Source organism: Mustela putorius, unplaced genomic scaffold, assembly GCF_011764305.1.
Source record: "Mustela putorius furo isolate JIRA1106 unplaced genomic scaffold, ASM1176430v1.1 tig00003834_pilon_pilon_pilon, whole genome shotgun sequence".
Taxonomy (NCBI): Eukaryota; Metazoa; Chordata; class Mammalia; order Carnivora; family Mustelidae; genus Mustela; species Mustela putorius.
The window spans coordinates 116,401,448-116,415,070 of NW_025421987.1; the positions used below are offsets into that span (position 1 = coordinate 116,401,448).

General features: G+C 36.8%; 1 protein-coding gene across 2 annotated transcripts in view; it reads right to left on the reverse strand.

Annotated features, from left to right (window-relative positions):
* Positions 1–10,357: 10,357 nt before the first annotated feature.
* The window catches only part of ZNF385D (zinc finger protein 385D), a 908,018-nt gene continuing 904,752 nt past the window's right edge, over positions 10,358–13,623 (reverse strand). For both annotated transcript variants that reach the window (XM_004754365.2, XM_004754366.3), the window contains one exon: positions 10,358–13,451. In XM_004754365.2, the coding sequence (XP_004754422.1) occupies positions 13,218–13,451 (234 nt within the window). In that variant the 3' untranslated portion in view covers positions 10,358–13,217. The remainder of the gene's footprint in view (positions 13,452–13,623) is intronic.

Below are 13,623 nucleotides of genomic sequence, written 5' to 3' on the forward strand. Positions count from 1 at the left end.
CCTGAAGTGGAATGCAGTGATATTTGGGGCATGTAATCTCTCTAGAATGTACCTCAGCTATGTAATCACATAAACTGGCATATATGGAAGATTTATACAAATGTGGAAAATTCTGTTGTGAAAGAGTCTCGTCACAGTGGTGACACTACTCCCGCGTTATTTATCATACCAGAGATCATAAAGGAGGGTGACTAAAGAATGTCAGAACGTGTAGCTCTTTCAGACAGTGGTTTAGTGTACAAAGAATCACCATGAGAGCTGGAAACAGGTAGAGCAACTTCTTCAAAGATCCTGATTCTCTCTCAGGTAGGGCCCAATAATTTGCATAATGTGCTTTCCTGGTGATTCTGATGGGGGTTATCTGTACCACACTTGAGCAACCACTGCTTGGGGGCCTCTAGTTGTTTAATAGCTGATATCATTTGTTTTAAATGCTTCAAAAACTGAAAAATTACAGAAATGATCTCTTGACCCTTATGTCATTACCCAAGGTCCTAAGATACATAGGCATTCTTACACCAAAAATTAGAAGGCAATTAGTCTCGGATACACTGTGGATTATAAAATTATCCTTCAGTAAATGACAGAGATATTTGAGCCCTCAGAGACTTCAGGGTGCCATCAGAAAGTCAGACTTGGCCTTGTAATTTTTTCTACTGTATTTAAAAGGTCCATTTCCTGTCACACGTCTCAGTGGTTGGACCCTTGCTTAAAGACGGTGGGGACAGGGAAAATGCCTCCTGGAGAAGTCCTGGCATTCCATGATTTCTGACTGCTGCTAAGGACTTCATCAAGTTTAGAAAGGCCTCTTGTTGCTACTGTGTAATTGATGACCTTTCTAACATCAATCTTACTGCTGTATTAAAGTGACTATAGCACACTGGAGACTAAATAAAAGGAATTTGAGGTTCGAATATAACAAGTACTGCCAAAAGCCGTGAAAAGGTTGGTGGCTGGTCACAGATTTTGCACTTTGGTCTGAACATCTTAGATCACTTCACTGTAAAAGGAAAGACACTGATCAGGGAAGTGTTCTGAGTCTGAAACGAGCTCAGAGACATCAGCACCATCATCATCATTATCTTGGTGATCATAGTCAACATTATTATTCCTCAACAAATTTAATTAAAATCTGTGACCTTCAGCCTGTAGTACAAATGATTTCTGGTTATTTATTCTTCAGCTCAGTTCTATGAAGTTTTGTTATTTTCTTCTCAAAGAGCCTGATGAAACATTTCGCAGTGCATGTAGAAAAAAAATTAGGAATTGGAGTTCTTCATCTAAATATTATCTTCAAAGCTTACTTACTATTTATGTTGGGGCAGGTGCTTGACTTCTCTGATCTTACTTATTTTACATTGGTAACATGGGGATAGTAATTTTTTGCCCTTGTGACCATTGTGAGGATACAATTTAGAAACCAGAAGTATAGAATTTAGCATAGAGCCTGGCACTGAATATACTTTAGTCACCTCCCCCTTACCAAAAAGCAAGGTGTTTTATTAAACACAAGGCACTATGCAGAAATTTTTATTATTGGAAGGGTCCTTATATATCACCTATTTCAACCCACTGACTTTAAAAATAGGGAAAAGCAGGATTGAAAACAGATTGTTCATGCAATTATTGGCCACACCGGGACATGGAGCTTGCAATGGAGCCCTATTAATGATTACGCCTGTACAACTAGTATAAAATGCAAATATTCCAGGCAAATTGGGATTTCTAATCAGTTTACCTGAAGATAGCCAAGACTTGCCAATGGTCCAAAGTACTGATACTAGCCATATTTTTTGTACTCAGTTCAGCATTCTTTGTGACCATACCTGCCCCTGTAATACCTTATCCTTGAATTATATTAATGATAAATAACATCTTAAAGAATTATTGAAAATATTTATACCTTTCCAGAGACCAGGCTAAAGCTTGTTCTTAGCTTTCCCCTCTGGCCCTACCCTTCTTCCCTTATTCTCTGCTCCTGAGAGCACGCCTTCAGTAAAAAAACAACTTTCAGGTGAATCTCATCTCAGGCTCTGATTCTAGAGGACCCATTTTCGATAGGTTTCAGGGTCCTGTCCTGCTTGTGTACCACTCTGAACTTTGAGGACAGAAGTGGAGGCCTTAGATGTACTTGTTCAGCTCAAGAGCTAGGAAAATCCTAAGGCTAGAAATAACCCCTTAAAGAAATAACCCGATTTGAAGGGTACAAATCGTGGGTAGAAGTTTTCTGGGAAGGCTAAGGTAACCCTAACGCGGGTTGATCACTCTCCCCAAAAAGGTATGTTGAAGTCCTACCTCCAGAACCTGAGAATAGGTCACATTTGGAAATAGGATCTTTGTAGATATAATTAAGATGACGCCATACTGGAGGAGGGTGCATCCTAAGTCCAACATGACTGGTATCCTCGTAAAAAAAAAAAAAAAAGAGAGAGAGAGAGAGAGAGACAAGCCTGTAAGGAAGGTGCTGTGAAGACACATAGAGCGAACCCCAGTGCAAAATAAAAGGAGAGATGGGGGTGCGCGTGAACAAACTGAAGACTGCCAGCCACCACCAGAAATTAGGAGAAGGCATGAAGCACAAAACAGTTCATTCCTCTTAGCCCGGAAGAGGAAATCAATTCTGCCAGCACCTTAATTTTGGATTTCTAGCCCCTAGAACTTTAAGAGAATGAAATTTTGTTGTTTTAAGCCATCAGAGTATCTGGTAATTTAGTTCAGCAGCCCTGGGAAATTTATCTACCTAAGTGTACAGTGGCAGTGAGTTGGCATAAACTGGGCTTTTCTTCATAAATCTGACAGAACCATTTCTATACCAGCTGTTGCTGGCAATTGTGCCCCCCTGCCCACCCAATTTCTTACCTTGAGGAAATCCAGACTAAAGGAAACAGTGGCCAAAATAGGCTTCCTTTTCTCCTGTCCTGTAGAGCATTTTGCTCCCATTAGGCGCTGCATCTAAAGAAATCACACACTCACAGAGGGTATGTTTATGTAGTCCTTTCCATTATAACCCAACCCAGCCCACCTGAAATGCTCTGACACTCTCGAAAATAATTCTGGTTAATGAATAAAACATGATAAACTGATAATTAGCTTTTGAAAGTGAACTCTTTAACAGGAGGGTAATTCAGTAAGGTTCTAATTGTTTTCCCCAGCATCAGACCTTAGCTGACATTTGGTTTTAGCTTCAGCATAACAATTCCCTATGTTTAGAAAGACCATGAGCAATTTCCTAGGACTTGGCCTGAAATTATTCACAATGCCTGGATTACACACTTTGAAAAATGTGAAGTTGTACATTAGTCAAGTTTCCAAATCTACTTTTGGCTTGGGTTCCTAGCTTGGAGCACTCTACTGAAACATGATCAGCCATGTTTTTTGTGATTATTGTTATTGTTGTTTTTATTTCTAAGCAAAACAACATGAAAAGATCTTTGCTATTAGATAATTAACAACTTAAGACTTGTAGACGTTGATGTTAATGGCAATGGGTCAGGCAGAATTTAAGGTCAGATATTTTGCTTGCCATGGTTTCTTCAACATTTTGAATGTTCATCCTAAATGGAGGATATTATGAGGATTATTTCAAAGTTCATAAAAATACTTTGGCATGATTTTTTTTTTTCGAATTAACAATCTGATAGTCTATATGCCTTTGTGAGAAAGTTGTCTATGGCCCTAAAAAACAAACAAACAAAAAACAAAAATGTATTCACCAAAGGTATGCTCGGAAACACGATTTCTCAATTTTTCTTCATATTTTACTTGAGGAAAGAGTAGAAGAAATAAGGAGTTGTTTTATATGAAATATGCTTAGTGTCTCTTCCTAAAATCCGATTTCTGCTGTTAGCTGAAGCCAAACCATCCTTTAGAGAAATGTGAAGAAAATGGCAGAATTCTTTTCTTGAATGCAGTCACCCACTCGTTGCCTGGATCAGTTCTTTCCTGGGTGCCAACTCTGGAAAATCCCACATGCTCCCAGCATCATAGTCTAGTGAAGGGAGTCTTTACTGGAATTGATGCTTGCAAAATATTAATCCTTAAGAAACCACTTGTCTACAATGAGAATCAAAAGCATTACAAGATGAACCCAGAAATGACAAATTGAGGGAGAAGGTACAGGGTTGAAGAGAATGCTGAAAGCTAGCTAGCAAAAGTGTAGGTGGTGATTGAGAATCAATAAGCTATGCTGGAGTTTGCAAACCAAATGTTTACAGTGGCCTGGCAGGAAACAGTTACTATGGTCTCCCAGTGTACATCAAAATCAATTGCAAAACTCCACTTTGTCCAAAGGGGGCAGTCACAGTACAATTGCAGTTCATAGTAGCCTAGTGGGAATGCAGCAGTATGGCTCTCAGATTTTCCTGGTTTGTTAAAAGAAATCAGAATTTCCAATTAAAAAAAAAAAAAAAAAAAGCTTTTGGGGAGATGTTTGAGAGCTAATTAAAAAATACTGTTCAGGCAAAAAACTTTTTCAACTCTATGGAGACATGGACCATTATCTTGCAACCTCTTGTCTGCACTAAAATTTTATTTCAGCAAAGGCAAACCACAGGTTTCAATGTTACAAATAAAATGATTTTTCTGCCTTATACTTAAATGAAATGTACTAAGAGGTCAGTTTAAAGATAAGAACTTCTGTCCTTCAAACAAGAGAGAAAGAGGAGCCAATGGAATAGGTAACATTCAGAGAGGGACAAAAACCAAATATTTTGTTCTCCCCACCCCCTCAAACATTTCTTTTGAGAAACGGTCATGAGACACATGTTTGTGAGTTGCCGAAACTTTTAGCTGATGCTTGGAACTATCATGTTATGCAGTTTTTTGTTTCATTTTGTATTTCTCTGAATGGTAATCTATTACAAATAAGTAGAGTAGAACCTATAGAATGCACTCCGAATTTGTTCTAATATTCCTCTTCCAAAGAGCCTTAAAACTTAACTAAGAAAGAAAAATCTGTCCTAAATTGGATACATTACCTATGGATTATTTGTGGATGAGAGGAAAATAAGCAACCACCTTTATTTCATGAACTAAGTGAAGACTAAGGACTTAAATGTCCCAATTTCCTGAAACCATCTGAAATATTTTGTACTGGGATAATTTTGATATTGTTGAGAAGAGAAGAGATAATGGCTAAGGACATTTCTAGGGCTGCTAAAGGAACCAGGGAGATTTCATCACATAAAAATATTACTAGTGTCTTTCTTTTATTGAAACTGAGAAGTTCTTAAAGAATTCCTGATAAAAATAAAGATTAATTTGTTCACAGCTGAAAGTTTAACTTAGTACAGGACCAGAGACAGGATAAAATGTTCTACATTTTACATTTCTGAGTCAATAAAATTGATAGCAGCTTTGTTTCACATTGGGGAAATTATTAGCATATGGAGAGATTTTTTTACATGACTTAAAACAGAAGAATGGCATGATACAAATTATGTGAATTGCCCTGATTTCTTTAATTTCAACTGAAGATATACTGGCACACAAGGGGGGGTTCTTTGAGGCTTCAACTAAAATAAACAATAACAACAACACAAATAATTATAACTCAAGTACTGAAATATAAAACACACAAAAAATTTCATCTCAATGGTCCAAGTCCACGTGGGGACATCTAGAACCTCTTATTATGAGTTATTCAGCATGATTTGGCAAAATGAAAAGAACAAAGTGAGTTGCTGAACATATGGGCTATAAGGTGACACAAATTTGCATCCTGAGCATTTTGGCTTCTGCTGCTGAAGTTAAGATCCCAAAGGTACAGGTGAAGGAACATGCTAGTTGTACATCATCACAATAGTATTTTAGCTGAGAACCATATCTGTGTGATTATAGGTAGGGCAATTTCTTTGATCCCTGGTTTGTCTCTTTTATTTTTATTTTTTTGTAAAATCAAGAAAGCTATGCATATTGTACCTCTTCGGTGTTTGTGGTAATGCTCTTTCAAATATGAGATATTATTGTCATTGGGTAGAACTTCTTCAAACCTTTTGCCAAGTGGTTGATAGTGGACGAAGGCCTGCCTATATTTTCTAAACTATGAGAATAGAAGGCGGAAAAAAAAAATCACATATTTTTTCCCCTAAGTACTTTTTTCACAAGGTTACAGAAAAGTAGGACAAGCCATAACCTATTTTTAAAATTTCAAAATTTTATTCAATTTTTTTGAATGTTAATGCCAAAGTTTCCAATCAGAAGTCTGGTTGTCAAAAACAAATACTGCCTTCAGTTTGTGGTCATTAAATGCATGTGGATTAGCTATTTTTAGAACCTGAGACTAAGGCTCGAATTGGCTGTCAGTAAATAGGCATAGTCATCACTCAATTTATTTGATAGAGTCTGTTTAACGCTCTATTATTAAGAATAACTACTTAAAAATCACCAATACTCCAGCTTGCATGAGAGTTGAATATCTCATCATATATCAGCTAATAATAAATTTTTCTTTGACCTCTTAGGAGGCAATTTAAAAGTAATTGTGAAATTCCAGTAGATTAAATATTATTAGCAGAAATGATGAACTATATGTCAGGAAACCTTAGTTGAACTGACATAATATTTTGACTGATAAAAGGAAAAAAAACCTGACCAACAAATTTCTCAGGAAAAACAATATTCTTAGCACAGAGTTCCATGTGTGTTTAAGACTAGATATCTTAAATAAAATCATTCATTTTTTTTTTTCAGGACAAAATTGAGGGTCTAACATAGCTACAAATGACATTGGTTTGGCATCAGATCAGTTCTACTTTAAATATGTAGGAATATGAACACTGTCAGTATAAGATGTATTTTAAAACAACTTTACTGAAATTTATAGAAATTAGGCTTAGATTTTGGGACCAATTTTGAGAGGCAAGTGACTTGCGTTTACTAAATTCAGCTTTTACTTTTTTTCAGCATAACTTTATAGTCATAGAGAGTTGAATTAATTTTTTTTAATTTTTTTTTTCAGAAGCAAGTCATCAAAATGCCAAGCAAGTTGGCCCAGTTTCCTCATAGATATTTTGTGTTGAAGCCATAAAACATGCCCACTGTTCTGTGATGATCAATCTTATGCCTAGATCCCTTTGCAGCAAGGCTTTTCCGCAAAATCCACCACTTCCACACATTTTTTTTTCCCATAATGACTTTAAAAAACAGATGTCATCCCAAGAAATTCTTCTTGACTATTTCAGGAAAGCTAAACTTTCCAGAATCTCAAGACCTTTATTTCTTTTCTGTACCTAACAATATTAACTCACGGTCATGATAGACACAAAACATTTAGCGGAAGGTCTTTACCCAATATTAGCCTTGTCTCGCCCTGGTGTCCTATGCTGAAATTATACAATGATATATTTTAAATTGAGTTGAGAAGTATCCAATAAGACCCACATTGTTATTTTTAGTTAATAAAATTCCATTCATTTCTACCATGGCTTAAAGATGCCATAACACGTGTCCCAGTAGATTTATATCTTACTAGATTTAGATAATCAAATGGCCAAATGACTTTAACAAATTTTGTTTCCTGAAAAAAATACAATCTAGGCCCCCAATAAAGGACTATCTCCTTGCTAATTTTCTTTAGCCCTGTTTTACCATGTCTTGCACAGTACCTGGATTTAAAGAAGATTTGATAAAGGTCCAACTTCTATATTGGAAGTCAGTAGCTTGTATGAAATGTTACAATTGCATTATCCAACTCAATCTTCTAGCATAATGATGTTAGTAGAGAGCATAGTACCTTGACGTTATATCTACTTGTCAACTTCTCCAATGCCCTGTTTATTAAGATTCCCAAATGTGAAAATAGAGTTTCTCTTCTTAAAATGAAAGCAACTTGATCATTGGGGGGAAAAAAAGGTATTTCCATGGCCTCATAAAAGGATGAATTCTCTATCACTTCACGTGTATATAAACCCACACATAAACCTTAGAATTGTTCATTGTTCAGGTACTCATTTTTAGTTCAACTCTTTTTCTTATAAACCATTTTAGCCCTTCTCTTTGGAAATTACTTTTAGAGTTGACATACCAGTCATGAAAAGAACATGACTCCATTCTTGGTGGTTTTAGAAAACTTGACCAAACTCAAAGATATTCCACTAGATCATGCATATTAATCATCAGGTTTGACCTGAAATGCATTTTGGCCATTTGTAGAGTCAACTTGACCACCTAAGACAGATGGCTTTCTGTCATTGCAAACGGGAAAAAGGTGATCAGACTGAAGGTAGTTCTTGGTCCTTTCAGACGTGGGGAAGCCAAGGAATTCTTCAAACCCTGTGATGTTTTGTAACCTGCTTGGATTTCTAAAGAGAGTAGCACATGGGAGGTTTTCCCAGGGCTGAACTTGCCTTCCATTAACATTCATAATTCTGGTAAGCTATAACCCCATTCCTGAGAGTAACAACCCTGTAGGCCAATTGAGGATGATATATCAACATATCATCTTTCATTGAAAGCCATGACACCACTCTCAGAACTAATAAGTAGACCTAATAAGTAGACAAGGAAGATGTGTCTTATAAGTGATCCATTTCACTTCCTGGTGGTAGCCTCTGTCATTATTAAAGCATGCCATTGAAAGTGCCGAAGAGATACTCTAGAAATAAATCCACCCTTTTAGTGAAAACCTACAGAACTCATATGGAAAACATTCACTGTCAGGACGCAGCTCAAATAATTCTTGCTGTAACAATGATGAGAGCATCACTGATACCCTTTGACTGTGGACAAAGTGGTCTTAGTCAAATGCCCATTAGTTAAAACACATGCAAACCCAGGGTAGAATTAGTGATGGGGAGACCCTTTCTGCTGAAGACGGAAAACACAACAAACCAAATAAGGATGAGGCATTTAGTTGTCGCTCCCTCCCATACTCACACAAACAACTTCCTTTTGGAGTTTGCTTTGATCAAAAATTATGATGTTCTAGATTGAGAAAAGAGACACAGTGAATCCTTTATGACTTTGTGAAAAGTCCAGTGTGAATTAGCAACTCCTCTGATAATAGTTGAAGTCTACATTCTGATTGATTAGATGAGAGAGGCCTACAGTGTGGTATATACTCAGGAGGGAGGGAAATACAGAACACACCTCCGGACATTTGCAAATATTTAAGTAGCTCCATTGTTCATGACAAGAAAGCAATTTTATTTTTGACAGGATGAGAGAAGTGGTCTTTTAATGCTGATATAGTAAATGAGCTCAGCCATATTACTGACCAAAAAATTGAGGACAAAGCATTAGTCGATTAATTATTACCCTGCTGGTCAGAGATAAAGTCTACAATACAATTGGACTTCTTTCAGCTCATTTTTTCCCCACCACTTTATGATGCTTTCATAAATAATTAGTTATTACTATAATGTCATCCATGCTAATGTATAGAAAAGTAGTCCTTAATACAAATATTAATTCGTATTTGAAGGAAGAGGTCTCTACACCACTTGAATCATTTAGCTTTGTGATCTGATTTCTTCAGGAAAGTTGACCACCACATGGGTATGGGGTCAAAGTATTTAAAATTTAATTGTAGGTGAAATTTAATGCCACGTGTGCTATATATTGGTCCTGTGCTTTAGAAACTTACATGGGAACATCCACGATAAATTTGAATAATCCTATTTTCAAAAGCCTTGTTGTCTATTATTTTTTTTCACTTTATGATTTCCTGGTCTTTTAATTTGCAAGTGAGTATGAACACTCTCTTCGTTAAATAGTTCTCTGGCAGTAAAATACGTAGCACCTTTCAAAAAAAAAAACCAAATTATAGCTCTGATGATAATGGCATGAATTATTGCAATAAGTGAAGGGAAGCCTAATAGTTCCTTAAGATTGCAATCGTTACAGATGAGGCAGGGATGACATAAATTGCCAAAAGCCAACTGTGTTTGCTTATGTGAATAGAACCACCACTCTTCAAAGATTAGGACCAGTGATAGGAGCAATTTGTCATGTGTAATCACCTGTTTTCTCAAGAGAGAAATACAGTACCTCCCCAACGACTGTTTCCCATTTGTCTGGATGATCCGGATGAGGGGCAGCAATGCTTTTTCCAGAGGCATCTGGCTCTTGCAATGCATTTATATCTGTTTCAAATGAAATCGGAGATGCTTTCCCTATCACTTCTTTGCCATGGGTGTGATGCGTGGGGAGGGATATATAACCATAAAGTCAGACCACCCTTCGGGATTTTCAGAGCACCGGTGCTGACCCATCTGAATTATTGATCTTTATTCATGAAAAAAGTTCCCTAAGGGAAAGGATAGGGCTTTATAGCAGTCTGAACCGTAACGGATGTTGATCTGGTGTTGATAAATAATGTGGAGTGGAGGGAAGCAATTCACAGAAAGTCCACTGTAAGTTCCATAGTTAGGCTTCATCCTTTATTAGGTAGTGAGGAAAAGACAACTGATGATTACAACTCCAATTTAAGAGACCATTTAAACAAAAATGGTTCCATAGCGAAGTGAGGCAGAAGGGATTTAGGTATTTCTGAGTTTTCTCATATGGCTGATGGAGAAAATATGGCTGATTTATTTGTTCCCAGCAAATCATTAAAGTTAGTAACACCTTGTGATCCAGGACTCTTTGCATCCCAAAGGCCCTGACTTCTAGTGGACTGGCTGATTCACTTTGGTGAAAATGGGGGAAGAACAGCAAAAGCACGGAGTAGTGAGAGTGCATCAATTAACATTAAGTTCTCCAACAGAAAGAGGTTTTATCAGGTGTAAAGGCTGTTGGGTAAGGATTCAGGCTAAGTTACAGTGAAAGATCAAACTATTTAACAAACCAGAACAAGGCAACTAAAGCTCAAACCCTTTAGAAGCTGGTCACACGGGATATAGACAGAGCCCCGAACAACAAACTCACGAGTGACTTTCCATCTGGCTGAACCAGTAAGGGGTGTGTGTGGAAAAAAAGGAAACACTTGCTAAGACGAAAGAGTAGAGGTGTTGGTAAACATAAATCACCGGATACTTTCAAAAAACAAATTTTAATACTAACTAACGTGTTTAACCAGAGATGTGTGGTTTGAAATTCTTTTTACCAAAGACCAATGAAATAACTTTTGTCTTTTGTCTAGCTTATCTACCTGCTATCTTCCCTTTTCTTCCTTCCTTCTCTCCTTCCTTCCTTCCTTATTTTGTTGATTGTTTAACAAAAGGTGTATAAAGCCAACTGTTTTAAAGATATGTTTATATGACAAATGTCTACAGCTGGATGACGGAGAAGAACTCCGAAGACCATGTTCGATGTTGAGCACCAAGCACGCTATGGGTGTTTCTCAAATATAAAATGACAAATGCAATATACCTATCTCTCCAATGGTTTCCTCTGGAATCTTTGTACCTCTCAAAAAGGTTACTACAGTTTAGATAAGAGCAGTTTCAGGAAGGCCATACCCAGCCCTTCCCTATAGATTTAAATAGTCTTTACAAAACCTTTTCAAAAATATTTTTTTTCTCTAAACCTAAATCATGTAGGGTTGATTTGTACATGTTTTAACATTGTTCTAAGTTTAAGTGTCCTTGTTCTTAATGCAACAGACTGGCTGCATCGAATCCCATCATAGTGATAGGTATACAATAGCTTTCTATGGGAAAAAGCAAATAGCCTTTATCACAAATTAAAGGCACAGCTATTTTTATGCCATTTGTTACCAACTTAATGATAACATGTAACATGGGATGGTTATATAATTATTTTATATAGAATTTCTTTTTATAAGTTATTCTCTTAATCTTTCTAACATATATACAATATACATATATTTATATATACCCCTGATAAATCTTGTTTTAAAGGTAAAACATCAACTCCTTTCAGCCTTTTGGTGACTATCTAAGGCTGCCAGTATTTCATAACTCCACTAGTGAAATCATGGTCAAGTGCACCTTACCAGAATTTTTCCAACACTATATCCTCGGTCTGCAATCACCTTAGATTCATTTTTCTTGTTTTACTAGCATTTAAGTATATATTAATTGTTCATATCATGTCAGTAGGAAATCTAAAAAAGAAACAAGAAAAAGCCCACAATAGCTAACATCTATCCTCATGTTCAAAGCAGAAACCTTTGCCTAAGAGATAACCTTACTGGTATGATATAAAGGGGATATTGCAAGGATGCAATATTCTCTGTTTTTTTGTGTTGTTTTTTTTTTGGATATGTACTAACATGAAAAATCTTTACTTTAAACAATCATCTTAGGTTACGATAATTTCTTATCCACTAAACAGAACAGTTGTACTGATTTCTTTCTAAACACCCACAATGCACATGTTTACCTGTTTTCAGATATAGATTCATTACAAAGATTTCTTTCCCTCTTTCCAGCAACACTGCTTCAGGGGGAGGAAAAAATACTTTGTAAGAAATGACCTTTATTAATATCTCCCCCACCTCTATGCTTAAGCCGTGCTCTCTTGTCCTCAACTTAAAGTTACCTATAGTCTGGATGGGGGAGAGAATATGGACCAGGAAGACCTCCGCAGAACCCTCCGGTGTTTGTGTATCATTTGGCTGCTTACCGGCATGAAATAGTTGTTCATTCTACCTTTTGCAATTCTTTATAACCTAGTGGCATAGATTGAGACACAGCACTATTGTTTACAAGACATCTACTGTATCTACTTTTGTTGGGATAAATACCCAGTAATTGCTGTCATAGCAAGAGGACCAGCACGGGTACTACTATTCACAGTGTTGCTTTTGTTTTTGTTTTTGTTTTTTTTCTTTTTTGTTTTGTTTTTTGTTTTTCTTTTTTCATATTATCTTAATCTACAGAGTAAATTATTATATACATACATTGGAACCAGTTAATGCCCTTACAATGTATAGCTGTTTCATAAAGCAGGAAAGACAATGCAGAGGGAAATAGGTGCCCAAAAGCACAGTCACAAAGGCTTCAGAAATTCTAGATACCACTACAAGTCAATGCTGGAGATCACTTCTAAAACAATCAGTGTTCAAGAGGAATGCTTTAATTTAGAGAAAATACCACCCCCCCCCCCACCCCTAAGCCTCCCTCTTTTTTTTTTTTTTTTTTTTTAAATAATCTTTTCGGTTCACTATCAAAAGTCCTGGCTCTTCAGATAGACTTTAAACTATAAATAAACACTGCATAGTTCTCTTTTTTTTGTTGTTTTTTTTGTTGTTGTTGTTGTTTTTTGTTTGTTTTTTGAAAAATTATTGCAGTACAAGTACTCCCATTTGGAACTCAGTAAGGAGCAAACAGCACAGGAGTGTGGGCGGTCCGAATAGGTCCGGGAGCTGGCCGCAGGAGAGCTGGCGGGAGTGCCGAGGTCTGGAACAGTGTGGCTGCTGGAGCAGTTCGGAGACTGAAGGGGGAGTTCACGGCCACTGCGGCAGCAGCGGCTGCAGCTGCCAGTGGGTTTGGTAGAATTCGTGGAGCCAATGGCTTTGAAGGTTCTTTTGAAAATACTAATTTTACCTGCAAGGGAGAGAGAGAGAGAGAAAAAAAAAAAAGACAGAAGGACAGGAGTTTGGGCATCTACCCATAGAATCCAGAATGATGGGCAGCTTTTAAAATGTAGCAGGAAGCAACTACAAAGATAAAAATCACACTTGGGAAGGTCAATAAGAATAACGGAAAGTGTAGAACA